Source organism: Cheilinus undulatus, linkage group 6 (assembly GCF_018320785.1).
Source record: "Cheilinus undulatus linkage group 6, ASM1832078v1, whole genome shotgun sequence".
In the NCBI taxonomy this organism is placed as follows: domain Eukaryota; kingdom Metazoa; phylum Chordata; class Actinopteri; order Labriformes; family Labridae; genus Cheilinus; species Cheilinus undulatus.
The window spans coordinates 43,162,864-43,189,361 of NC_054870.1; the positions used below are offsets into that span (position 1 = coordinate 43,162,864).

Genomic DNA, 26,498 nt, shown 5'->3' on the forward strand with positions numbered 1-26,498 from the left:
CTTCTCACAATAGTTTGCAGGAATTTTGGCCCATTCCTCCTGGCAGAACTGGTGTAACTGAGCCAAGTTTGTAGGCTGCCTTGCTCGCACATGCCTTTTCAGCTCTGCCCATAAATTTTCAATGGGATTGAGATCAGGGCTTTGTGATGGCCACTCCTAAACACTGACTTTGTTATCCTTAAGCCACTTTGTAACCAGTTTGGCAGTATGCTTAGGGTCATTGTCCATTTGGAAAACCCATTTGCGCCCAAGCTTTAACTTCCTGGCTGATGTCTTGAGATGTTGCTTCAGTATTTCCACATAATGTTCTTTCCTCATGATGCCATCTATTTTGTGAAGTGCACCAGTCCCTCCTGCAGCAAAACGACCCCACAACATGATGCTGCCACCCCCATGCTTCACAGTTGGGATGGTGTTCTCAGGCTTACAAGCTTCCCCCTTTTTTCTCCAAATGTAACGATGGTCATTATGGCCAAAAAGTTCAATTTTAGATTCGTCAGACCACAGAACATGTCTCCAAAAATTAAGGTCTTTGTCCCTGTGTGCATTTGCAAACTGTAATCTGGCTTTTTTATGTTTCTTTTGGAGTAATGGCTTCTTCCTGGGAGAGTGGCCTTTCAGCCCATGTCGGTACAGGACTCATTTGACTGTTGATAATGACACACTCTTACCAGCTTCAGCCAGCATCTTCACAAGGTCTTTTGCTTTTGTTCTTGGGTTGAGATGCACTTTTCGGACCAAAGCACGTTCATCTCTGGGACACAGAACCCGTCTCCTTCCTGAGTGGTATGATGGCTGGACATTCCCATGGTGTTTATACTTGCGTATAATTGTTTTAACAGATGAACGTGGCACCTTCAGGCATCTGGAAATTGCACCCAAGGATGAACCAGACTTGTGCAAGTCCACAATTCTCTTCCTGATATCTTGGCTGATTTCTTTTGATTTTCCCATGATGTTACACAAAGAAGCAGTGTGTTTCAGGTGTGCCTTAAAATACATCCACAGGTGTGCCTCTAATTAACTCAGATGTTGTCAATAAACCTATCAGAGGCTTCCAAAGACATGATATCATCATCTGGGCTTTTCCAAATTGTTTAAAGGCATAGTAATCTTAGTGTATGTAAACTTCTGACTTGGAAGAAAGTAGTAAAAATTGTCTAAAAAAAATCCTTTTCTCATTATTCTGGCATTTAGCAAATAGAAATAATTTTGGTAATCCTAATTGACCAAAAACCAGAAAAGTTTAATCTGATTTAATGTTAGACGGTGAGAAAAAAAAAGTTCATGTGCCTTTTTATATAGTGTATGTAAACTTCTGGTTTCAACTGTATATGGCATAGTTCAGAGGCAGCTGTGCTCATCCTCACTTAGATATCCTCGTCAAATGACCTTGAAGGAAGTTTTTAACATCTGTAGGGGAGAAAAGTCCCATCATCAGAGACAACAGCCCTCTATATGATTGATATTTAAATGTTATTACAGACATTTTTTTTTTTTTACTTTTCTTTTTTTTTTAATTCCATAAAACAATCCTAGTGGTCTGTTTTGGGTAGTAGTAATGGGACTCATCAACAACACATGTCAACACGTGTGATGCTCGGTGGCCAAGGTCAAGCTCGATGGCATCTTTTTTTTTTTTTTTTTTTTTTTTAATATACAATTTTGGGCTTCTTATGCCTTTATTGACAGAGGAGGACAGTGGACAGAATCAGAAACAGGGACGACAGAGCTGGAGAGAGACATGCGGGAAAGTGCCACAGGCCGGATTCAGACCCAGGCGGACCACATACATGGGGCGGGGCTTAAAGCACTAGACCACCTGCGCCCCTGAGAGCATCTCTTTTGCCTGGGCCTTTTTCAGCCCTGGTAATATGCTTGGAATACTGGAGATCCAAAATTTTGACCCAAAATAGCAAAATAAGCTGCTTTTTGGTTATGATTTTTCTTAGGTTCTGATTTTTAAACTCTGTATCAGACCCTACTTGATATCCTCTTGCATTAACTGTTTTAAACCAAACTTCCAGATGCCTTTCATACCATGATGACACGTAACACAATAAGCTGTTAAAGATGGTTTCTCCTGAAGATTTTCACTCTGAAACAATTGGACGTCGCTCTTTCCAACTCCTACTCATTGTGACATTTCAACATCTGTGAAGTAAATCTGAGCAGGGCAGCTGCTTTAGTTTGACCTGAAGTCAATCTAGCAGAAATGTGCTCACTTCAAACTTCAGTAACTGTCACTTTGTCACATTTCGTCATGGACTAAGGGGACAGGACAGACAGAGATAAGCTGCTTAAGTGCATGTGTACCATATGCTGCAGACATTACTGTAAATACTTTCAGTTTAAAAGTTGTCTCCTTGTGCCTCAGCGTACACACTTAACCCCAACCTCTGACAGGCTGAATCCATTCATCACTTAACTAAAAAGCTTTTTCCACTGGACTCCCTCACATTCAGCCTTTGAATGAAGCAGCCTCAACCTGCAAGTCATCCAAACATCCATTGTCCTAATAAGGAGCACTGCGAGCGTGCTCCACTCAGGAGTTAATAAAGACTTCCCATGAGCGGGCTGAAGCTGTATGCTTTTCAGGGAATGGTTTGGCTGAGAGAGCAGCTCTTATGTGTTTCATCCAAGCATGGGGCGTTTAAACTGGAGATCAGAGCGTTTTGCAGCCTGACGTCATTCAAACTCCCTGCACCCACCAAAGGAGCAGCTCTGTGAGCGTGGAGGGAAAGCTTGGTGTGTTTCCATACTCTTGATCAGATTAAAATGTGAGAATAAGAGGCTGCAACTCTGAAATGAAAAGAGAACATTAGGATCTGCTTTTAGAAAATACTCTGGCAGCAACCAGCTGGATTAAGTTTATGCCAATCTATCTTGCATGTTACATGACTGCTTAAAGTCACCAAATAAACAGACTAGACCACACTCTGACACATTTTCAGAGCAACTCAAGCAACCCTGAGCACGAACTTTACAACATTTTGGCAACTATTGCAGAAAAACTTTAGTTGACACACCAAATAGACTGCTTTATACAGTGCTTATAAAAATTATTAACCAAAATTATTAACACCCTTGGATGTTTCACCTTTTTATTGGTTTAAGAAATAATTCATGGTCAGTATAATTTGGCTTTTTTTATTTATTTATTTATTTTGTTTTTGGGCCTTTTCATGCCTTTATTTGATAGAGGAAGGACAGTGGATATCGTAAACAGGGAAGAGAGTGGGGAGTGACATGGGGCAAAGGGCCACAGGCCGTACATGGGTAGCGCCTTAAACCACTCACCCATCTGCGCTCCCGTAATTTGGCTTCTTTGACAAAAAAAATACAAAAAAGAGATGTCAAATAACAATATGTAAGGTAGAATAAGTGCTTGCATAAATACTCACACCCTCTAAAGTGACTGACCTAATTCAACAGAGTGCAGTGAATGCATCTGGAAGGTACAGCCACTGGTTCATCAGTATTCCTGGCTACCATTATACCATGAAGACAAAAGAACACTCCAAGCAACTTAGAGAAAAGGTTACTGAAAAGCATAAGTCAGGGGTTAGATAGAGAATCTTTTTCAAAGCACAGAACATCCCCCAGAATTTAGTTAAATCCATCATCAGGAAATGGAAGGAATATGCACAGGTGTAAATCTACCTAGATCAGGCCATCCTCACAAACTGATGACCATGCAAGAAGGAGACCAGTGAGAGAGGCCACCAAGACACCTATGACTACTCTGAAGGAGTTACAAGCTTCATCAGCTGAGATGGGAGAGACTCTGCATACAACAACTGTTGCCTGGGTTCTTCACCAGTCAAAACTTTATAGGGGAGTGGAAAAGAGAAAGCCACTTTTGGAGAAAACTCATTAAATCAGGGCTAGAGTTTGCTGAAAGGCATATGGGAGACTCCATACTCAAGTGGAAGAAAGTTCTTTGGTCCAATGAGACCAGAATGGTGCTTTTTGGCCTTCAGACAAAGCGGTGTGTTTGGTGAACACCAAAAACTGCACATCACCACACCATTCCCACTGTGAAGCATGGTGGTGGCAGCATCATGCTGTGGGGATGCTTTTCAGCAGCAAACCCTGGAAGGCTTGTAAAGGTAGAGGGTAAAATCCATCCACCCACCCATTTTCTATACCGCATATTCTGTTCGGGGTCGCAGGAGGCTGGAGCCTAACCCATCTGTCATTGGGCGAGAGGCAGGGTTAGGGGGTAAAATAAATACGGCAAAATACAGGAAAATCTAGGAGGACAGTCTTATTCAATCTGCAAGAGAACTGCAGCTCAAAGAAATGGTTGAAATGGTTTGAAGACATCAAGGTGAATTTTCTGGACTGTAAGAAGAAAACCTGAAGTAGAACCAGGCTCTTCGTTCAGCTGGCTACCCACTAGATGGTTTTAGGCCACCACCAACAAGGCTGGTCACAACTGATTATTTGTCTAGATAATCCTCAGGTGTGTTGTGTCACTACTACTGTTATCTTACAGCTTCTAATCAGTTTGGAGCCTCCCTGGTCTGGCATCCTAAATATAAAATGTGGCAACCTTGAAAGATCAAAACATTTTAACTTAAGAGCACATCAGCAGTTCATCTAGTATTAGAGCTTACATTCAAGTGTTGGCAGGATCCATGGGAAAGAGTTATACATGTGGCAATGAGAGATACTAGGGGAAAGACTGGATGATAAAGTAGGAATTATTCTTTGCTGTAGCTAATAAATGGGTCCTGAGTGTGAACATAAACACTGGGATTGTATATTGGCAGGAACCTTGCTCTGCAGAGAGAGGTGAAGGTTTGATTCCCAGCTGTTTTCTTTGAAAATAAGCAGAGTGGTGAGCTGTCCTCCATCGCATGAGCTGACTAAATGAATGAGCATTTAGGGAGGAAGAGTTTGTATCAAGAGAATCATAAAGATCAAAACTGCTGTAGACTTTTCACCCTAATGTTGGGGGTTTTTAGGTTCCTAAGTTGGCAGGGAATGTTGGAAAACAGGCGCTTCCTGCTGAGTTTGCTTGCTTTAACTGGAATCATTAATGAGTAACTTTGTTCATGGGATCACGTCCAAGATTTGGAACATTTTTTAAAATGACTGCTGGAAATTAACCTTCTCATTGGCAGTATTTCCATCATCTCTAAGGATGCTTTGAATTTGTTTCACACAAACCCCGAACACATGATGAATCTGAGTTTAAAGAATCACGAAAAAACAGATATTTCAACCTAAGAAAGTCAGCTCACAGCTTCCACTCTCATTAATGCATATCAACATTGTATCAACCTAATATATGGACATAGCTAGCTAGCTATTATTAGCGTGGTGTTCACTTTTTTGGAGCTGCAGCTAAAATCAATGACAAAAGGAAGTCTTATGGCAAAGCAATTATCTGAAAGATGCTGAAATAAAACGTAGAAAAAGTAAAATATTTGCACATACTATGTACTAAACCTTTAAACCTGCAAGGCCACTTTTAACAGCTTTTCTCTCTCATGATGCAGGAGTTATCCATGTAATATACAGTGGTTTGTTTGATAACTATTCCTAATGTGCAGTTGTTTCATGTTTTTTTAGTTCAAAAAGAGGAACTGCTTTAATATGGAGTTGGCCCCCCTTTTGCAGCTTAACAGCCTCCACCCCTTCTTGGAAGGCTTTTCACAGTATTTTGGAGTGATTCTGTAGGAATTTGTGCCCATTCATTCTGTAGGGCATTTGTAAGGTCAGGCACTGATGTTGGAAGAGAAGGCCTGGTTCGCAATCTCTGTTCCAGTTCATCCCAAAGGTGCTCGATGGGGTTGAGGTCAGGGCTCTGGGCGGATCAGTGGAGTTCTTCCACACTGAACTCATCAAACCATGTCTTCATAGTCCTTGCTTTGTGCACTGGGGGCACAGTCATGTTGGAATAGAAAAGGGCCTCCTGCAAACTGTTGCAGCAAATTTGGTGGCATAGCATTGTCCAAAATGTCTCAGTATTCTGAAGCATTAAGATTGGCCTTCACTGGAGATACAGGACCTAGCCCAAACCCTGAAAAACAGCCCCATAACATTGTCCTCCACCAAACTTCACAGTTGGCACTGTGCAGTCAGGCAGGTAATGTTCTCCCAACATCCACCAAACCAAGACTTGCCTATCTGACTGCTGAAGAGAAGCATGATTTGTCACTCCACAGAGCATGTTTCCACTGCTCCACAGTCCAGTGTCAGTGTGCCTTACACCACTCCATCAGACACTTGGCATTGGACTTGGTAATGTGAGGCTTACGTTCAGCTGTTCAGCCACGGAAACCCATTCCATCAAGCTCCCACTGCACATTTCCCGTGCTTACTTTAATGCCAGTAGTGCTAGTAATGCTAGTTCAGGACTCTTCAGGTATGGAATCAGCAGAGTGTTGGCCACTTTTACACTCCATGTGTCTTAGCAGTCCTTGTCCCCGCTCTGTGATCTAACATGATCTTCTACTTCAGGGCTGAGTTGCTGTTGTTCCTAAACTTCCACTTTCTATTAATATCACTTACAGTTGAAGTGGAAACTTCACGAATGTCTTATTACAAAGATGGCATCCATTGCAGCATGACTCTTAAAGTCACTCAGCTCTTCAGAACAGCTCGTTTTGAACCCTTCTTAAGCAGCTTCAGCTTTTACAGGAATCTAAAATAACCAATTAGAAAATCATCAGCCTTTCAAAAATGGTCTCTTTTGCCCTTAAATGTTATGTAGCACTATCAACATTAATTTCAGTGATTTTCATAACCAGTTTAACTCCCACAAGGAGCTTTAATGAACTTTTACAATTGTTCATGGCAGGATGGTGAGATTAGAAACGACTTCCTGTCCAACAACCCTGAGAATTGACAATAGGACCTATTGAACATGAAAATGTGGCGAAAGACATGTTCAGATGTTTGTTGGAGGGCTGAATGTGATGTTTGTAGTTTTGTAGCAGTGGATCCAACAGGATTAAATCAGCAGGAGGGTGTTTTATTGGTCAGTAAATTAACTTTGCTTTTGTAAGAGGAAGAATTTTTATTTCCTCTTGTAACGTCATAAACTTAGAATCCTGCAAAAATGAATGTGAAATCTGTCGATCCTTGAGTCCACTCTTATTGTAAAGGCTTTTGAATGACACAGATCCCAGAAATGTTCGATCTGATCTGACCCTTCGACCTCTGTCTTTGAATGAGGATTAACACAGACGGAGCCTTTGAGGGGAAAACGACCCGTCACAAGCTCCAGCAGCATGTGAGGAACAGTTGTTGGGCTTCTTTCCATTAAATTAAAGGTAGCAGGCCATTAACACGAGCTTGCTGTCCCTCTCAGCTGGAGCTCAGGAACTCGTCTGTTCCATAAATACAGGAATCAAAACCCGGATCAGAAGGTGACCGGGCCAGGGGTGTGGACCCGGGTGGGGCAATTGGCAGCACTGATCAGGGGATAATAAAAGCTTAGGCCAAGTGTTACTGTGCGGCCTCCGGCTCTTGTGTTATGAGCTTGCTGTGAGTCTTGGGAACTCTCCAGTTCATTAGCAGTGTTTGAGTCTGTGTTTTAAGAAGAAACTGATCCTCTATGCTCACAATAATAAGCAGCCTGTTACAAAGATGCAGAAATCCCACCACAGCAAACTGCTTTAACGGAAAATTAGGCCTATTTACTTTTATGTGAACGACAGTTACTCCTTAAGCAAGAGTTTATGTAAAAGTACCATTTTTTGGCCGGTCATTATGTCCCTCAGTCCTCCTGTGGCTCGTGAAAATGTGAGATAAGCACTGGGAGTTTGAGATCAGGAGACCCGGGCAGCTGATTCCCAGGGGTCAGTTCACGCAGAGGCCAGCGGACAAGGACCATTTCAAGCTTTCTGCTTTAAGAGCTGCTATGGCTGAGGGCCCTGAAAGTAACTCACATTGTACACTGCCACTGACTATACGACATTGTGTCATGTTAGCTTCCAGCTGAGCCGACAAACTGCTGTAACAACACCGTCTCTGTAAGCGTAACGAGGCATGAAGAGCAGGGAAGTGATGGATGTGGGATCGACCTCGTGTGTCTGTTACTCGACCTTTTTATGGACCAGTTCTTTGGTGGTAATGGCCGATTCATGTGGTCATCGTTAATGACAGATGTAGCTGTTAGCTGATCATTTTATTCCTTGGTCAGGGAAATATAACATGTAATTGATGCTGATTACAACAATGATAGCAATGATTTTGAAAAAAAAGACATATTTTGTTGGCAGAAGAAACAAAAACATATCAGATGTTGAAGCTGAGACATTTTACCATCTTAAGAAAAATATCTCATTTTTAATTTGATGGCAGCAACATGTCAAAAAAGAGGGGACAGGGCAACAAAAAACAGGACAAGTAAGTGGTACTAATGAAAAACAGCTGCAACTATAAAGATGAACTGGCAGCTGGTCAGTGACGTGACTGGGTATAAAAGGAGCATTTTAAAGAGGCAGACCCTTATTTATTTACAAACCTTTACTTTATTTTCTTAACAAAAATCTGTTTATTGATGCTACAATATGGAAATGAATACCTGTTAGCTGCAAATAAATCACAACAAAATTAGGGATGTACGATGTTGGATTTTTGCAGATATCTGATATGCAGATATTTACAAATTAATTTAAAAATTGAAACCAACATTTAAATGTAGTGCAGACCTAAAACTTCAGTCCTTAAAACACACAATTTGAAGTTCAAGGATGAAAAATTTTACACATTTCAGTCTTTATAACACACTTTAAAGTGTAATAAATTGTGATGAACAAAGAAAAAGACTTCAGCTGACAAATTTCTTCATGCAGGCAATGTTTAAAATTATAGTGGTTGTAAAATATTGGTTGTAAATCCATCCTCACATCCATCTGGACATCTTCCTAATCTGGCCAGTGATGACATGTATAGCTGTATGGCATCCTGGCTGTCCAGGTGGTGTCTGGCAAATGAAAATGACCGGAAAACCTTTTGGGTAAAACCTGGTCTGATAGGTGGAGACAGCATTCATCCCACTTTGGATGGTATGACTTCTTTCGTCGACAAATGCCCCTGTGCAGGGGCGCCTGCATCACCATCTGAGTCAAATTGGCATCCATGTACTGTATTTATATTTCTCTGTGTTGTTTTTGCTAAATGATTTTCTTAGTCATCTGTTTATAAATGTGTAAAGCAAGTGGACTTGTTCTTTGTATGAATGGTGTTTTATAGAAAAGTTTGCTTTACATTGATTGATCAATAGATCAGCAGATGTAAGCGTAACAATGCTGCAAGGCCTGCTGTACATATAGTGCATAAGCAGTGTCATGTTTGAGCCCACACAGAGCTTTTTCAGCTATAAAAGCACACTAAACAAGCGCTTATTCTTCCTGACCAATGTACATTGTTCATTTTCAGTCTGGTTTGATGCCTGAGAGGTTTTCTTTGTGGATTTTGACAGCTGGTTGGGCAAAACAAGGTTTTCATATGACAGTTTGGACTATGGACAAACAAATTTAACAATAAACTAATAACTTAAGTGGTAATAGGTAGATCAAGATGTCAGATGATGTGATAATGCAATTCGCAACTTTTTTAGGCTCTTCTTTTCTTTGGCCAAACAACAGAAAATCTCTAAAAACTGATTTTCACTGCAAGGTCAAATCTTTATCTCTGTGCAGCACCATTTCCCAAATGAGCCCCGTTTTTGTCTATTCATGTCCTGCACCAGCGTTCACTCCTTCCTGCCGTAATTCCCTCACTGTTGATGAGCTGGGTGGGTTCTCCACTCATGATGCCTCTAATGTGATGGCTCTGTGCCCATCTGAGGAAAGAGGATGGGTGGGTGGACTCTGGAAAATGATAACGGACAAAAACTAGAGAGAAAGTGAAAATAGAGAGAGTGACCACAGGAAAACCTTTGTGTTTAGGTAGCGGGTTTGGCCCCACGTTGGCAGACATCAGTTGGGCAAAGGGACACATGTCACCCGTGATGCTTGTCTGCGTTTCTGCTTTTGTACACTAAGACCAAAGTCAAGCTCAGATGAGATGAAAAAGAGACATCAGTATCAGCCTTTCCCATGTATGTCTCCTAGTCATCTAATGAAGAGATGGGATTTGATCACATTTAGCTCTGTTTTCATTCTGTCTGCATTGTTTCCAAACCTGATGCCAATTCAAACACTTCTTTTGTGGAGCCGCCAGAAGCGCAGCAATATCTCTCAGAGGCAGTGCCAGCAGATTTTATAAGAAGTCAATGTTTTCGCTCCAGTGAGAACGTACTGGTGGCCATGCTTTTTCACTTTCAGCTAAATTACATTGAGGAAAAAGCAGTTGATGAGAGAGACATGTCAAACATCTATTTTGTGGTCTATCAGCAAGCTTACATCTGTGTTTCACCCTGTGAATCTTTGGCTCAGTGGTACAATACCGAGACTGTGATCTTCTGATTGTGTGCAGAGTAATCAGTCTTTGCACAAGGCGCCAATTGGAAAAAGATGTTCAATCACCATAATCACCCAGGCCAAAGTGACTGTTATTGCTTTGAGGTTAAAATGATCTCTCTCTTGATGGTGTGACAAATTTCTGCAATAACTTTGTTTTTTTCTCTCTGCAGAAAGACGTAAAGGAGGTGTTCACGCCCATCACGTTTGAGGTGGCGTACAGCCTCGGGAAGCACGTTCTGCCTGGACATCAGGAGCATGATCTGCCTGCGCTCACTCCAGTGCTACGATGGAGGAAAGGAGACAAGATTGCAGTGAGGAATGAGGTAAAAAGTCTTAAAGAAACACAAGCTGTGATAAAATAAATTTTTGTAGCATTTAGGATCAATATTGATAAGATAAATGTGTTCCTACTGATCATAATGTTTGATTTTACCAGGGGAAAGAAAATACCATTCTACCTCACTTATCAACGTGACCCTGAGATACATAAACTCTCATGGAAAAGACTAACTCTCCACATACCCAGAGAGAGCAATCCACTGTTTTCCAGCAGAGAACCACAGGCTCAGACTAGGAGGTGCTGATCCTCATCCCACTGGAGATCTGAAAAAGCTAAAACACATCATCTGCAAAAAGCAGAGATGAAATTCTGAGGTCAGCACACTGGAACCCCCTCCCCACCAGTTGCACCTTGAAATCCTGCCAATGGAAATCCAAAAAGTTTCAGTGATAAGGGGCAAAGGCCAATATCTCTCCAATAATTGTATCTACTTTGATGTTTATTATTAAAATCAATGTTTTTGGCCACCCAACCTTTTCACAGCCAAGTCTAAGGAGAGTAAAACGGCCTGACCTCAAAGGTGAAGACCAGCCTATTTGAACTTATTTTTTAAAATAGTATGTTTACTTTTTATTCCTACCTTTACCTATGGTCTTGAGCTTTAAGTAGTGTCTGAAAGAATAGAATCATGGATACAAGTGGCTGAAACAAGATTCTTCAGGAGGGTGTCTCGGCTCAACCCTAGAGGAGTAGAGCTGCTGCTCCTTCACATTTAAAGCAGTCCGTTGAAGTGGTATAAGCATCTAACCAGGATGCCTCCTGGCCACCTCTCTGTGGGGGGCTTCCAGGCACATCCAATTAGGAGACCCCGAGGCAGTTCTAATACTCACTTAAAAGGATTATACAGTGCATCCAGAAACTATTCAGAACCCCTTCTGGAATCTATGAAAAATAAAGACTAAAATATCACCCTAACATATGTATTCAGACCCTTTGCTGCAACACTTGAAATTTAGCTCAGGTTCCTCCCATGTCTCTTGATTGTTGCTGAGATGTTTCTATGCCTTGATTGGAGTCCACCTGTGGTAAATTAAATTGAATGGACGTGATGTGGAAAAGCACACACGTCTCTATAGAGGGCCTCACAGCTGACAGTGCATTTCAGAGCAAATGCCAAGCCATGAGGTCAAAGGAAGACAGAGACAGGATTTTTTTTTAGGCACAACTCTGGGAAGGCTACAGAATATTCTGCAACACTGAAAGTTCCCAAGATAACAGTGGCCTCTATAATTCTCAAATGAGAGAAGTTTGGCACCGCTAGAACTCTTAAAAGAGCTGGTTACATGGACAAACTGAGCCTTAAGCCTGGTATACACTGTGCGATTTTGGGCTGTCCAAAGCGATAGATGACCAATCATGGCGATATCTTATGGCTCTTAAACAGTGGTCCTACGTTGCACTGTCAGACAGGTTGACAGACAGCTGTTGTTATGGTCTTGCGCCCAAAGACAACCTGGGATAAAATTCTGACAGTGCCAGAAATTTAGGATTTAGGATCTGCTGCTACAACCTGTGTTGATTAACCAAACAACAGCCAGAAATGACAAAACAATTAATGTGACACTGGCGCTAACAAACAAACAAGTTAGCATAAGAATGGAAACAATGACAAAAGCATAAGTTTGTAGGATTCTAACATGGAGGAAAATCTTGATCTCATGTTTTTCTAAGGATATTAATGCTAAAATTCCAGCAGCTTTGTTGTTGCTTTGCTTCATTTTATAACAGCACTGGCGGTGTAGATGGATGACACACACTGATTTGATGCACAATAATGTAGTAAATTTTTTTGCATATTGGCGTACGTCTTACCTGTGATTCAGGGTTGTTTAGTTGGAGCTGTCACTGTACAGTTTTCACACATTTCTATTATTTTGAAAGGGTAGATACAGAGAGGCAGGAAATGTGGAGAGAATTGGGAATGACATACAATAAACCATGTCAGGACCAAGACTTAAACCTGCTACCGGCGTGCTGCTCTACTAACTTAACAAAACCAGAGTTGCATTGTAATATTTTTTTAATGTCAGATTTGACTCATATTAAGCAGATGTTGAAATAGAGTTACGTTCATTAGACTGATGTAGAAACACTTCAGTTTTGTTGTGCCTTTACAGACAAAAATAAGAGATAAACTCCATTTTAACCATTATTTATTCAGACTCTGATCCGTCCACCTCCTAATCAGGAGCTAAATTCCCGCGACCCTCAGAAGGAATGTCGGAAACGTTCAAATTGAGGTTATAATGATTTGGTTTTGGTTACCAGTTTATTATTGTCTGTGTTAGCTTTTCTTGACTGGAATCCAAAAGGCCTGATTGATTTATTTTCTTTCTGACCACCTCTAACCTGCCCCACATGTTTCCCCACTGTCTACACTTCATGAGAAAGACGGGGGGGATTTATGTCTCTCAGCACCTACAGGATCCATTTATCTCAAAGTCATCATCGTAACACCAACGCTTGACTTAAGTTTCCTTTCAGCCTTAACGCAAAGACCATCCTCTGACTGATCAAAGAGACATCAGATGGAGGAAAGATTTGCCTCTGTGGATGATAATCTCCCTGATCTTTCTTCCTACAACACAACACTGCCCTCTAGTCTGGCTTTAGAGTCAGCATGTAGATCAAAAAGGACATCATGAGGTCATATGAGCTGAACACTTTCCTGTTTCCTCCTCAGACTTGGTTTGAGAAGAACTGCCTGTCGGACGACTGCGCCGCAGACCTGAGGCTTCATGGGAAACTGCTGCTCTCTGGGTAAACACCTCACACTTCACACTTTAGATTGTCTCTGGCCTTTTCTGCAGAACGGAGGAAGCCAGCTGACGTCATAGGCCGCGTGGGTGTGGGTGGTGGAACCATGACGCATGCTTGGAGGATATCCATATGTTTTTCCATACTTAGGGAGTTCCCTTCTCTTTTGACTGTGTATCTTTGACTCTCTTTTAAAGACTGCACGTCTGTCTTAGTAATGAGTTTTTCCTATCTGTAGACAAGGAGTGCCTATCTTGATTTTTTCATTTATTCTGATAAACAGTGATATTTATTCCCAAACACTTTCAACACAATGGATGTATGTGACAGTCTATCTGGCCTTTCAGGTTAGCTTTTAAAAGAACAATGCCAAAAGGAAAAGGCTGTCTGAAGGCAAGGAGTATCACTGAAATTTTTCCAGATTGACTGAATCTATTTCAAACTAACCTGGGAAAGCTCCCCTAGAAAGTGTTTGGGAAGGGTAGGAAAATCTTCAGAAGGTGATTTGAGGAACGTTCTTTCTGTCACATTCATGACAGACTATCAGATTGAAAAATGACAGTGCGCAGGCCACGGCTGCCTTAGATTGTTAATGGTGGAGCTTCATGTAAAATTGATGCCAAGGCCGCGCGGTAGACGTGCAAAACCAACTTCTCCAAGACAACCTTTCTGTGTCACTCTTTGTGCTTGATTAAAAAAGAAATGCAGTCCTGTTCTGATAAAACAGCCGCCTTCCTACAGCTACATCCAGGCTAACAGCTACCGTGCCTGGATACACCGGACAACTGTAACCGTCGTGATTGCAAACCCATGCCAGAACAGAGCAGGAAAAGAGAAAAAAAACATCTTTTCTGTCACAGAAAGCTTTTATTGTTGCTCCCTGCTTGTTTTTAATAAAGACACGTTGTCCATTTCTGACCAAACTGCCGCTGTGGCTAAGTCTAAACTAATCACTCTTCTAGCAGGCCTTGTATACAACCACTCGCAACGTTAACCCTTTCCCCCTAACTATCACATACTCATGATGAAGCAGGTCGGCAGAAGACCAGAACACCTTTTCTGTCACAGAAAGCCTTCAGTGCTTGTTTTAAAAATAAATGCTGTCCAATTCTGACCAAAGTGTTGCTGTGGCTGATTCTGAGCTAATCACTCCATTAGCAGCCATTGTATACAAGCATTCACACAATAAGTTACCCTTCTCATGTAACTATCACTTACTCATGTCGAAGCAGGTCGGTAAACGAGCGAAAACACCTTTCACAGCATGAAAAGCTGTTGGGGTTGTTTTTATAGTATGTTAAAAACAGAAACATGGTCAAATTCTAGTAGATTGGACGCAGTGCTAAAGCTTTATCACTGCAGTAATGGCAGGCTTTACCAGCGACTCTCAATACAACTAAATCCCGCCCATAGCATAACTCTGTATGTATGGCTCTGAAAGTAGAGTCACTCACTCACTCACTCACTCAGTCATGTACAGATCCATGTGGGCGGTCAGCCAAAAATGTTGTTAACCATAGTTTGATATTTTTCAAACTTACATCGATGATAAGAGAAGCAAAAAAAACTTAACATTGTTAATTAACAAATGGCTGATGAACAGACATGCCTAATCTGGATATTGACATAAACTTCACTGAACTCCTCTTCAAAGAATCCAAACTATCCCTTCAAGGATGCTGCGTCTCTTTCAAGATTCAAAACAAACTCTGTGTCCTTGTTAGTGTAAATATTTGGTATCTGCTCATCCTCTGACACCCAACAGCTGTTAAAAGAAACGTCCTTTATACATCCTTGATTTTCTTTTCCCTTCAGTCTGCACACTGGTCACCATTTAGCCCTGGGAGGAGTGAAGAACGTCTCCTTGAACCTGACCATCTCAAACACAGGGGACGACGCCTACGACACCAACATCTACTTCAACTTCTCCAGAGAAGTTTTCTACATCAACTTCTGGCAGCGGGTACGTTCCTCTGAGCACCTGCTGTTTATTTACTCGCTCACATGTTTATTTTTGGAGTGTATTGATGTGGTCAATCACTGACATGATACCTAGAGCCAAATTTAACAGATTACACATCAGATAATTATCATTAGTTATCCATTGAGGCATGCCTTTTTTGTGGGGTGGTTTATTTTAAAAGACTGGAGAAGATTAAATATCAGGAGTCCAGTCTAAACAGTGAAGCGTACAGAAAGACAGACCTGCGGGATCTTCTCAGAGCTGAGGCTCAGCTGTGTGAGCAGTCTGCAGACAAAAAGATGTACAGCTGAACAGCTGTCCCGTCTCTCAGTCGCTGATCTGTCGTTCGACGAACTATGTGCATGAGAAAAAACAACAGCACACACTTCAGTCCCCTACAAGCTTGACTTATGTACCGTTTAAATCATGTTATTCAGATCAAAAACTGTCATATAGACCCGTATAATCGGGTGACTACCCCTTGAGTAACTCTTATGTCAAAGCTGCCATGGCTGGTATAGATCAGTGGCTCTTAACTGGCAGGTTGGTGGGAGAGAGAATATGTTCCTGGGAAAAAAAAAATGCAGTATTTAGTCCATGATGCACAGAAGCCTTTGGCTGATAATCATCCATGCATTTTATTATTCACACCATTTTGCAACATTTTTCATTAAATAAATTGAAGTGGTTGACTGTTCTTTTGGGAAATTCAGGTCACAGTTGCTCTTGAAAGCAGAGGTGAGATTGTAGGCAGATACTTCTGAACAGGATCCGCGACCCGCTCAGGCTTTACACTAAGGAGGTCTATGGTAGACCACATCCTGGCACTTCGGGTCTTCACTAAGAGCTTTGGGGAATTCAGTAGAGGGTTGCTTTGCTAGCAGCCTATGTTGAATTCCAGAAGGCGTTCAACTTGGTGAGAACGGATACCCTTTGGAGGATTCTGGTGCTCTGCACTCATCCCTATATTCTGATACAAAGAGTGCTGTGAAGAGTGGTGTTGCACCTCTGACTTCTTCCCAGCTGATTCTGGGGTGAGGCAGGGGTGCATCTTAGCCCCTTTGCCCTTCAGTACCTATGGACTGGATAATGGGATGGGTAACTGGTCAGTGATCTAGACTTTGCTGATGATGCTGTGATCCTTGTGGAGTCTGTAGATGTCTTCATGGGGGCTCTAGACTTACTGAGTGAAGAGGCTGAAACATTGGGAATGCATGTCTCTCGGGCCAAAACAAAGATTCAGGCATTTGTGGATGCCTTAGATCCTGCTATATAATCTGTGTCTGTGAATAGTGGGAGCGTGGAAGTTGTAGAGCAGTTCACCTACCTTTGCAGCATAATCCATCAATCCACTGACTTTGAGGCTGAGATCAACCTCAGGCTCTGACTCATGCATTGGGTAATGGGTTTGCTGGGTTTCAAACAGTTCTTCAGATTTAAACACTGTTTTGTTTTTAGGCAGCCTATAATCTAAACAGGTTAAGTGATTGGTTAAGGGAGAACAAGAGAGTGAATGGTGAACCAAAGCAGAGTAGTGCTAAAGTTTGGCCAGGGACTTGTCCAGCTGACATTATGTTTGTATTTAACACAATATTATGGGATTAATTTAAAAGATTGGAGGCTTAAAATAGCAACAATGGGAGCTCATGGCCCCCACCCTCATTGCCTGTCATACCAGGCTTGGTCTCTGCACTCAGTGAACTCTAACAAGGAACAATGTCATTATCCTGTCACTGTTAAAGAAATATCTACCCACTGCCATCCCACATTAAACCTGAGAGTTCTCCCTTGTATCCAGTATTCTTCATACAGTTTGTGGATGGATTTCCCAGCCACCACCTCTGCTCACACCACTTCACTGAATTTTTGCAAAGAGGCCAGAAGGCCCACTCGCAGCCCAGAAACGCCACGTCAGATACGAGCCTGCCCTCTGTCAGCAGCTCCTTGGATGCCTGAGGGGACAGCATCCATCACAATGGCTTCCCCCTCATGTCTGACCTCCTCGTGTTTATCCTCCAGCTGGGTTTTGCACCCTTGTGATGGATAAGACCAGCTCTGTCAAGCGAAGAGCCTGTGACGTGATTTAAAACCCCCCAACAAAGCTGAAATTGAATTTAAATAGAACACATGCTGCAGGCAAATATTAGGAAAACAGTGTTTCAGTTTGAGTTTCAGAGCTAATCTAATGAACTAAGTGTGGATCAGGTTACCAGCTGCTGCAGAGCTTGGTTTTGTGTAGGGACCCGATAAGTCAGGGTGGCCTGCTGCACGAAAGGAGCAGGAAGTGAGCGGTACGAGGAGATGACAAAAAGGCCACTGAGCAGATTTAGGGCCATGTGCTTTTAAATACATTTCTAATCACTCCTGGAGCAGTCCAAGGTGATGAAGTGATCCGTTTTTGCAGAGTTAAGGTCAGCTCTGAACCCTCTCCCTCGAGGTCTTTTCTCCAGCGAGCGAGCGAGTGGAGCGTGAACTTGTACTCGCCTCACGTTGAAGTGTAGTGTGTGTTATCAGCCTGTTGTTCTTGCAGCACAAGCTGTCAGGAAGCTGTGGAGGTGATTTAGTTTCAGGATCTCTGCCTGCACTCCTTGGGGACTCTTGAGACTGCAGCTCCAGCTTCTGTTTTCTTATTTTCATCTCAGAATATTTAACTTGTTGGTTCTAAACGGGCTGTTGGAGATCTTCATGCCACTGAATTTCTCAAAATATTCAAGTCTAGTATGTTTATCTGAAAGCTCCACTTATAGATATTTGCAAAAACTTTTTTTCTTATTAATCTACACTTACAGTGCACACACAGAATGTTCGAAATTTTCTGCAAATTTGTTAAAAATAAAAAACTGAAATATCACACTGACATAAATATTCAGACCCTCAGGTTCACAAGTGGACTCTGATACAGGTGTGGAAATATCTCAGCAAACATCCAGAGAAATGGGAGGAACCTGAGCTAATTTTTGTAAAGGGTCTGAATACATATGTCAGTGGGATATTTCAGTTTTTATTTTTTATCAATTTGCAAAAAACTCTTAAATTTTGTCTTCACTTTGTCATGATGGGGTACTGAGAGTAGATTAATGATAATAAAAATTACTTTTTTTCCACTGTAGCATCAGGCTGCAATATAAGAAAAAACTCACTGACAACACTTTGGATAAATTTATAGAAAAGATGCATGAATGGTTTGAAAGCTTGAATACTTATCCCTAACAACAAGTTAAATCAGTTGCAATGGACTGTGGGATATGTAGTTCCCTTGTCCTTGTAAAGAAATTTGTACACAGTTTTGTAACTTTGCCATTTTCTCCCTTTTTTGATGTTGTGTTTGTGCCAAATCCAATGTTTAATTAATGTGAGTATTGGGGTTACTGGTTAGCTTCGCTCACTGTTGTCACAAGGATTTTGTGAAATGTCTTTGGGGGATTTAAAATTTTTTCCTCCAGAACAAGAGCTGCTGAATAAATGGGCATGCACTGTGCAGCTCTAGTGGGAGGTTGCAGAGACCTTGTACCATATTTTTGTCTCGTAAAGAAATAAGATTTCTTCCAGTCATACTACCACAAAAAACATCCAAGCTCCTCTTTATGACACTTATCAACCCTCTTAGAGCCATGTAACTCCCAGGCTGTAATTCTAGTTCCACTTTAATTTAATCTATTATTATTGATACTTTGAAATTTGAACGTTTTTACACTAACAGACTCGATACAGCAATAATAATATGTTTGTTGTCCTAGAAAATTTCCCACATGCCCGTAAAATCTTTAATCTGTGAAATCTTAATCAAAATTTAAAGAAATTTATTCACTTTTTAAGCTGGAGTATTTACAGTGCAGCTGGTTTCTGGTGATTTATCCTTTGGAACAAATGGACACTGAGGTTGAAAGTCCAGAAATTAAGAATGTATCTGAAAAATGTGTGAAGTTGTGAAACTCAGTGGACTGTCAAACCGTGAATCCACAAATCACTGATTTTCTTGGCAGTGAAGTTCAGCTTTACACACAAGAGCCAAAGGTAGATGTTACTGCTCATACCTGTGTCGAAGCATGAAGTAGGTGATGACACACGCTGGAACCAAAGGTCGACCAAATTTAAAATACCAAAGTGGACGGAGACGTAAAGACATGCAGAGCATGCAGAGAATTGGCCTCCTGTGTGTTGTCATGCACGCTGATGTACGACTCCTGCAGATGCTTCAGCTGACACTAATGTAGTGTAAACAGTCCTGGCGTTTTTTTTACAGGCCTGCCATTTGTGAAAATCTCAGCGTGTGTTTGTTGTCCGAAAGCGAAAGAGTAAGCAGGAGAACGAAAGTGACGAAGTGCTGAACAAACAGGCTTCTGTCGTTCTTCTTTTACGCCATATGTCGGGGCGCTCTGGACTCTCTCAGGGGCTGCCAGGTGGATGATGGGTAAACAGGCCCACTTCCCAAATCCTGCCCAGCCCCATGGGACAGGCGATGTTTGCACAGCAGCACAGAGGAATACAGGAAATAGAGGAAATTCCATCATTGCCAGTTGTACTCAGGTCCCCACCTCCTCTTACAAAGCTCGCTGTAGTCTGCATGCAAAGGGCAGCTCTGCTTATTTAAGCTGACTTAATGAAGATTGAAGGCTCAGCCACACCCTTGACTTAAACTGGGAATCTGCTGAATAAGGGGGATGGAGGTGTGCATGATATCGTCTTTAAATATGTCAACCTTGGCACCTCTTTTCTTTATCTCTCTTGGAAGCGCATTCTAAACAAAGACTTGACCTGGCCTGCAGCCTAAAAATGCAGTTTGTATGACTTACATTGAGCCCCCAGCTAGATATTCCAGGAGTTTTCCCTATTTCTCCATGATCGGAGCATCTCTGCGCTCTCTCATGCTCCCAGCAGAAGAAGCTCAGCCGACAGCCTCCCAGTGAACTCTCACTTAAAGAATTCTTACTCCTCATTGGGTCAAGGCTGCAGTGTTTACACAGCGCAGCCGGTGAAGCTCCGTGTTGTTTAGACAAGCTTCCAAACACACAGCCTGGAGGTTGTCCAATTACCATCCCGCTAAGATATGTGTGAGCCATCACCACTTTGTGCATTCTTCTTTTAACCTAATTTACAACTTCAATAAGATGTTATAACCTATACTGTACATACAGCAGTCTTTTGTGATAATAAACTTTAGTGTTAGGGTAAATGTTTGCAGGGTTGGATTGTTCCTAGCACCCTTTCTTCTGTCTCTGTGTGTCAGTCATTCTGTCTCCAGTCTGTCTGTCTTTATCTCTGCTCTTACTCTCTGTCCATCTGTCTTTTTGCAGGAAGAAAAGGGCATTTCCTGTGGACTTGTTGATTTGGACTTCCTTAAATGCAGCGTGGGATTTCCCTTCATGAGAGCACAGACTAAGGTAGCTCAAATCGAGATACAACTCTGTGCACACGATGCCAAAACTTCATGCAGTGAAAGAGACATTTGAAGAGACATCATAAAATTTTGTTCTCCAAATATACTTGACCACATAAATAGCTACAGTCATGGGGAACTTGCACAATGGCCCAGAAACTTGTAGCCTGTTTGTGTTGTGATCAAGGCAAACGCTTTATGGACAAAAGTATTAAGTTGTCTGACCAGTACTCTAACAGCCTCCACTTTTCTTGGAAGGCTTTCCACAAGATTCTGGAGTGTTTCTGTGGGAATTTGTGCCGTTCATTCTGTTGAGCATTTTTCAGGCAGGGATGTTGGACGAGAAGGCCTGGCTCACAATGTCTGTCCCATTTGTGCTTAAATCAATGCCAGTGGAAGTTCTGAACTCTTCAGCTATTGAATCAGCAGAGCGTTGGCAACTTTTAAGCACCATGTGCCTCAGCAGTCATTGATTTTACTGGATCATCTGCTTCATGACTTAGTGGCTGTTGCTCCTAAACACTTCCACTTTGTAATAATATCACTTACAGGCGACTGTGAAGTAGCCAGCATCCCAGCAGCATAGCGGCATCCATCACAGTACCATGCTTAAAGTCACTGAGCTCTTCAGGACAACCCATTTAGGATCACAAATGTTTGCAAGTGGAGACTGCATGGCTAGGTGCTTGATGTTATTCACCTGTGGGAACAGGTCTGATTGAAACACCTGAATTCAATAATTAGCAGGTGTGGCCAAATACTTTTGTCTATATATTGTGCCCTTCAGATCTTCTAGTCTTCTCTAGACCCCTCAAGTCCATTGGGACAGACAGGGTGAGGCCGCTTTTAGTTTCTATGCTCCACAACAACAATGGATTTTGGGTTTAATGTTGGATATCTTTCCTTCTTCAATATGTTTTATTTTGGTCAGTTTAGTTTTCTTTTAGAACATCTGATGTCATCATGCCCTATTTTTAACTCTGTAAAGCATTTTGAGTTATGTGTAGCAGATGCATTGACATAAGCTGTCTTTTGCATGATTTTGCATTGATAATAACAAAGCAGTAATCGATTTTATTTCTTATCCTACTTCCAAGAGTTACACACTGCTCCACAGGCAGGTCTACCAAGCAAGCAGAAAAAATGCAGCTGTATAAAAAAATAAAAAAATAAATACATTTTTTAATAGAGGACACTTGCAGTAGGTTTGCTGTTTATGCGTCATCTTTGTATTTGCAGCATATTTCTGTTATCTTATTTGTATTTTATATGTTTTTGAGTTTCATTCTCTCAGAATTTTCAGCGAGTTTAGTTTCATGGAAATCATTTGGGCTGTTATAACATATTTGCCCCAGTCAGCAGTATTTTCAAAACCATTTCATGGTTAAGAAGACAGTCACTGACACCTATATTTTTCTCTTTAGTATCATTTTGCAGTGATCTTTGATACCAGCCAGCTCTCTGGGGAAAATGACACACTGCAGTTTTTGGTTCAAGCAAAAAGGCAAGTCCAACACTTTACAGCATACATAAAAAGTGTTTGTTATAAAGGAAAGTCTTATGAATCAGATTTTTGAGTTATTTCTGTAAACATGCCAGACTTTGTTTTTGTATATAATCCTGGATGTATCTATAGAATAACCGAAAACTTAATCACTCTTTGTTTATAACAGTGCCAATCCTGAGCACAAGCTTGCTGACAACACTTTGGATCTGTCCATCCCTCTGGTTCATGAGACCGACACGACTATCACTGGGTAAGAACAAGAAAAACACATACGCCCATAAATGTATAGTAAATGTTATATAAACTTGGAGCTGCCTGCGTTAACAGGCTTTAAACAATGACTAAAACCAGTGGCCCATCTGCTGCTCTGTGGAGGAGAGGAGGCCCTTTTGTCAGTATGGAGCTTGTCAACTTGAAAGGCCCTATCTCTAAACGCTTTATCACAGCCCGGCTTCATAGGGAGAGAAGGGGAAGAGATGTGAAACAGCCCAAATCCGCCAGAACTCTGACATCTGATAACACGGCTGTGGCTGCTGTCTTAAATTTAAGAGAGGCTTGAGAGAAAAGCTGGACTAGAGGTGGCAAATATGCATGCATTCGTTACTTAGCAGAGGCACAAATATTCAGGAAATAGACTCCAGTAAATCATTCTTACTTCAAGTAATAAAACAATATAGTTGAAGTCTGACTGCTGGAGCTGTTAACATGTTGTGTAAGATGATAATTTCCCACTAAGTTATCATTTATTGTTTGTTAGTTTTTAAGAGTGATAAAGGATGGAGTTTGATATCATTACTGTTATTGTTCTGAAAATTTCTTTGTTCATTTATGCGTTTATTTTGATGGAACTGATAATTTTGACCCTTTGTGAGGTAATAGGCAGCATAGGCAAGAACCAGGAAAGTTGAAAAGTTTTCTTCTAGAAACTCTACAAAGTTTTCATTTCAGTAAGAAATGCTTCCTATCCCAGGACCTTTAAAAGCATCCAAAACAAACAAAGAAAAAACCCAAAGTTTACATTAATATCTTTATTTTTCTGTAGTTATCAGTACATTTACATTTTGAAGGGAATTACAATTTAAATGCCCCAAACTGCAGCTCCACATGGTGGTGAACAGTAGCTGTTACTGTCCTAAGCTCTTTTTGTGAGAGGGGTCGGGCTGCAGACCTCAGCTCTCACACTTGCAGACCACTGCTGTGAGACCCACCTCTGTCAGGACGTAACACATCCTAAAACTTTCAAAATAAAGCCAGATTAAACTTCCAGTTTGGGTTAAGGTAAGGGTTATGATAGTAGCAGTTGAAAATCAAAAACCTGATCTGTAAAACCTGATTTTAAAACATTTAAAAAAGCAGTTGGCTTACAGTTAAAAAAAAAAAAGCTTGTCTTTCATTAAAACACTTTAACGCAGCTAACATAGCTAGGGACAAAGCTAACAAAGTTACATTAGCTATATTAGCTACACTATCTACGTAAGCTACGCAGGTAAAAAAGTGGAAGACTTTCCACTTTTTAAAGTTTTGCAAATTTCATAAACCCAAACTTCATTTGCAAATGCTAACCTAGCTACATTAGCTATATAGCTATGTTACCTACATAGCTAATGTCACTACGTTAGCATAAGCTACTTTTCCTAAAGGTCATGTTGCTGAAGCTCAAGTTGCTTAAGTTTACATTGCTAAAGGTCACATTGCTAAAACTTGCGTTGCTAAAGCTAAAGCTAACTTTTCTGCTTTGGCTTATGTAGTAACTTTAACTATATAGCTAGCATAGTTATGTTAGTTTTAGGTAAAGCTAATGTAGCTATAGTGAGCCACTGTTTGCTTTACTGTGTCTAAAAAAGGGTCCATATGACTTTTACCTGTTTTTTTAAGGAAATGATTCTTAGTCTGTAATTTTTGCAATGTGTTCATTTCATATCAACTGCCAGACTTTGTTTATGATTAAAGTTTAAAAATAAAACTCTCAAAATAGGAAATTCATTGTACCGGCAGAGGCGGCATCTAACACCATATCATAAGGAAAATGATTATTATTGTACATTACTGTGCCATCCACTAAGGCTGAATGCAGTCTCAATGTAGGAAGATAATAAAATAGTCTTTATCTTCATTGTACAATTACAGCAAAATTGAATGCATTCCTTATAGTGCCATGATAACAAAAGTATGTGAAATCATTATCATAAAAACCACAGTAAAAGTGCAAAATAAATTAAACCATATCAAAAGTGCTAAAGTCATAGCTGAGCTCAACACGATTATGTTTGAGAACGTTCACTGTCCAGCAAATAATACGACCAAATACCGAAACTTGTTAAATATTCATTCTGCATTTTGTGTTTTTAATCTTCAGTGTGGTCACTCCGAGCTCCTTTGTGTACGGGAACTCCATCGATGCCTCACGCTTCGTCCAGCTAGATGACATGGAGTGTAACTTCCAGCCTCTTAATCTCACATTTCAGGTACTTTTAGCAGAACCATAGTGGGGGTTGAGTATTTTTACATGTTCTCTTTATATTAACTTTATTTTTTCTCCCTGCCCTGTCTCTGTGATGTATTTTCAGGCTATAAACAAGGGGCCCAGCAGGCTGCCTGGCTCCACTGTGGACATCAGGATACCCAACCGTCTGGCTGGCAGCGGGGCTGACATGTTCCACATCATTGAAACACAGGTGGATGCCAACAGCAGTCTATCCACATTGTTTACCCAGGCCAGATTATTATTTATTAGTTTATTCACCTGCAGGCAGACATATTTTGAGCTCATTTATGCAGAGTACATCTGTTTGCACTTCTTCTCTTTAGGGCACAGATGCCTTTGTCCGCCTAAGCAGAAGTTTTTATGTACAGCACCAAAAAGTTCACCAAATGTGTGCTGATGATATTAGTCTTAGTTAGCTAAGTTGCAAAAAACAAAACAAGTCTCCATATTATCCCAAGAGCTGTTCACAATTATTGTCAGAGCCTTCTCTTTAAAAGGGAGTGGCTTTGTTGTTTATTCTTGGATTTGACACAGCTGATGTCTTCATGGGGAGTAGCTGTTCATCATGTATGAGCATAAAAAGGATGTGGGTGTATAACAACAAGGCTGAAACTCAGGCTTTCCATTGGATGTTACTGAACAGAATCTAACAGTGTGAAAACACCACACATGACTTTCAAAATATAGTTCAGCATTGTCACTGATAGAGTGCTTGCTTTCAGCATTTCTCAGCACATGCTGTATACATTTCAAAGACTTTCCTTTCCGCCTTGTATTTGTCTGTAATGCGGAAACAATAAACATGCAAAGACTGGTTAAATAATTGCTAAAAGTAGGAAAATCTTAAGTCAAGGTCAGTCTTGATGCGCAGAGAGTTACTAAACCCCGGGCTCTCTGTCATGGTGTGGACAATTTGCTTACTATGAGGCACCATAGAGCCGGTGAAAATGGAAATGAAACTGTTGACATTGCTACTGAAGCTAGCCAACCATTTTGTCTCACAACATTTTGCATTTAGATAACGTAACACAATATTCCCACTGGGCTCCGGTGTTTTCTTAACCCTTGCGTTGCCCCTTTCATATAGGTAGATTGTGGGGGAGCTCAGCCTGTTAATTGTATTTTCTGTGAATGGAGCAGACGGGGTGGACTGTATCCCACCCTCCTTGAGTCCATCTGGAATCACTTTCAGGGGATCAGACAGCTTGCACGAAATGGGAATGGGACACCTGTGGAGCTGGCTACTGCCCCGTACCATCCCCAGCCTGAATCATAAACGCTGTAACTCTGCGTCTAGCCTGTGGCACTGTAGACAGTTGCACACTTATATTTTACAGCCAGATATTCTTACACTTTATGCAGACCTCCATTTGCCCAACATGACATATATGTTCCCAACTGTTGCTCCATATATTCTAGATTTTCAGCCTCAACTTTTATAGCCTAAATGTGTCTCTCATGAGGGATGTCACAAGGTTAAAGTTAGTATAGGACATCTATCTTTAAAAGAGCTTCGGCAGCAGAAATGCATGACATGAGAAAATACGGCAATAAAACCCCAGACATGCTGGGTGGCAAACAGGGCAGACAATGACAGAAAGGCCAGAGGAGAGTTCCACCTCCAGATATTCAGGTCAGA

General features: G+C 41.2%; 1 protein-coding gene across 1 annotated transcript in view; it reads left to right on the top strand.

Annotated features, from left to right (window-relative positions):
* The window catches only part of itga9 (integrin, alpha 9), a 110,885-nt gene that overhangs the window by 62,533 nt on the left and 21,854 nt on the right, over nt 1–26,498 (top strand). Inside the window, exons 16-23 of the mRNA XM_041789043.1 lie at nt 10,601–10,753; nt 13,454–13,530; nt 15,343–15,490; nt 20,785–20,871; nt 22,292–22,371; nt 22,541–22,624; nt 24,731–24,839; nt 24,942–25,049. Coding sequence (XP_041644977.1) covers nt 10,601–10,753; nt 13,454–13,530; nt 15,343–15,490; nt 20,785–20,871; nt 22,292–22,371; nt 22,541–22,624; nt 24,731–24,839; nt 24,942–25,049 — 846 coding nt within the window. The remainder of the gene's footprint in view (nt 1–10,600; nt 10,754–13,453; nt 13,531–15,342; nt 15,491–20,784; nt 20,872–22,291; nt 22,372–22,540; nt 22,625–24,730; nt 24,840–24,941; nt 25,050–26,498) is intronic.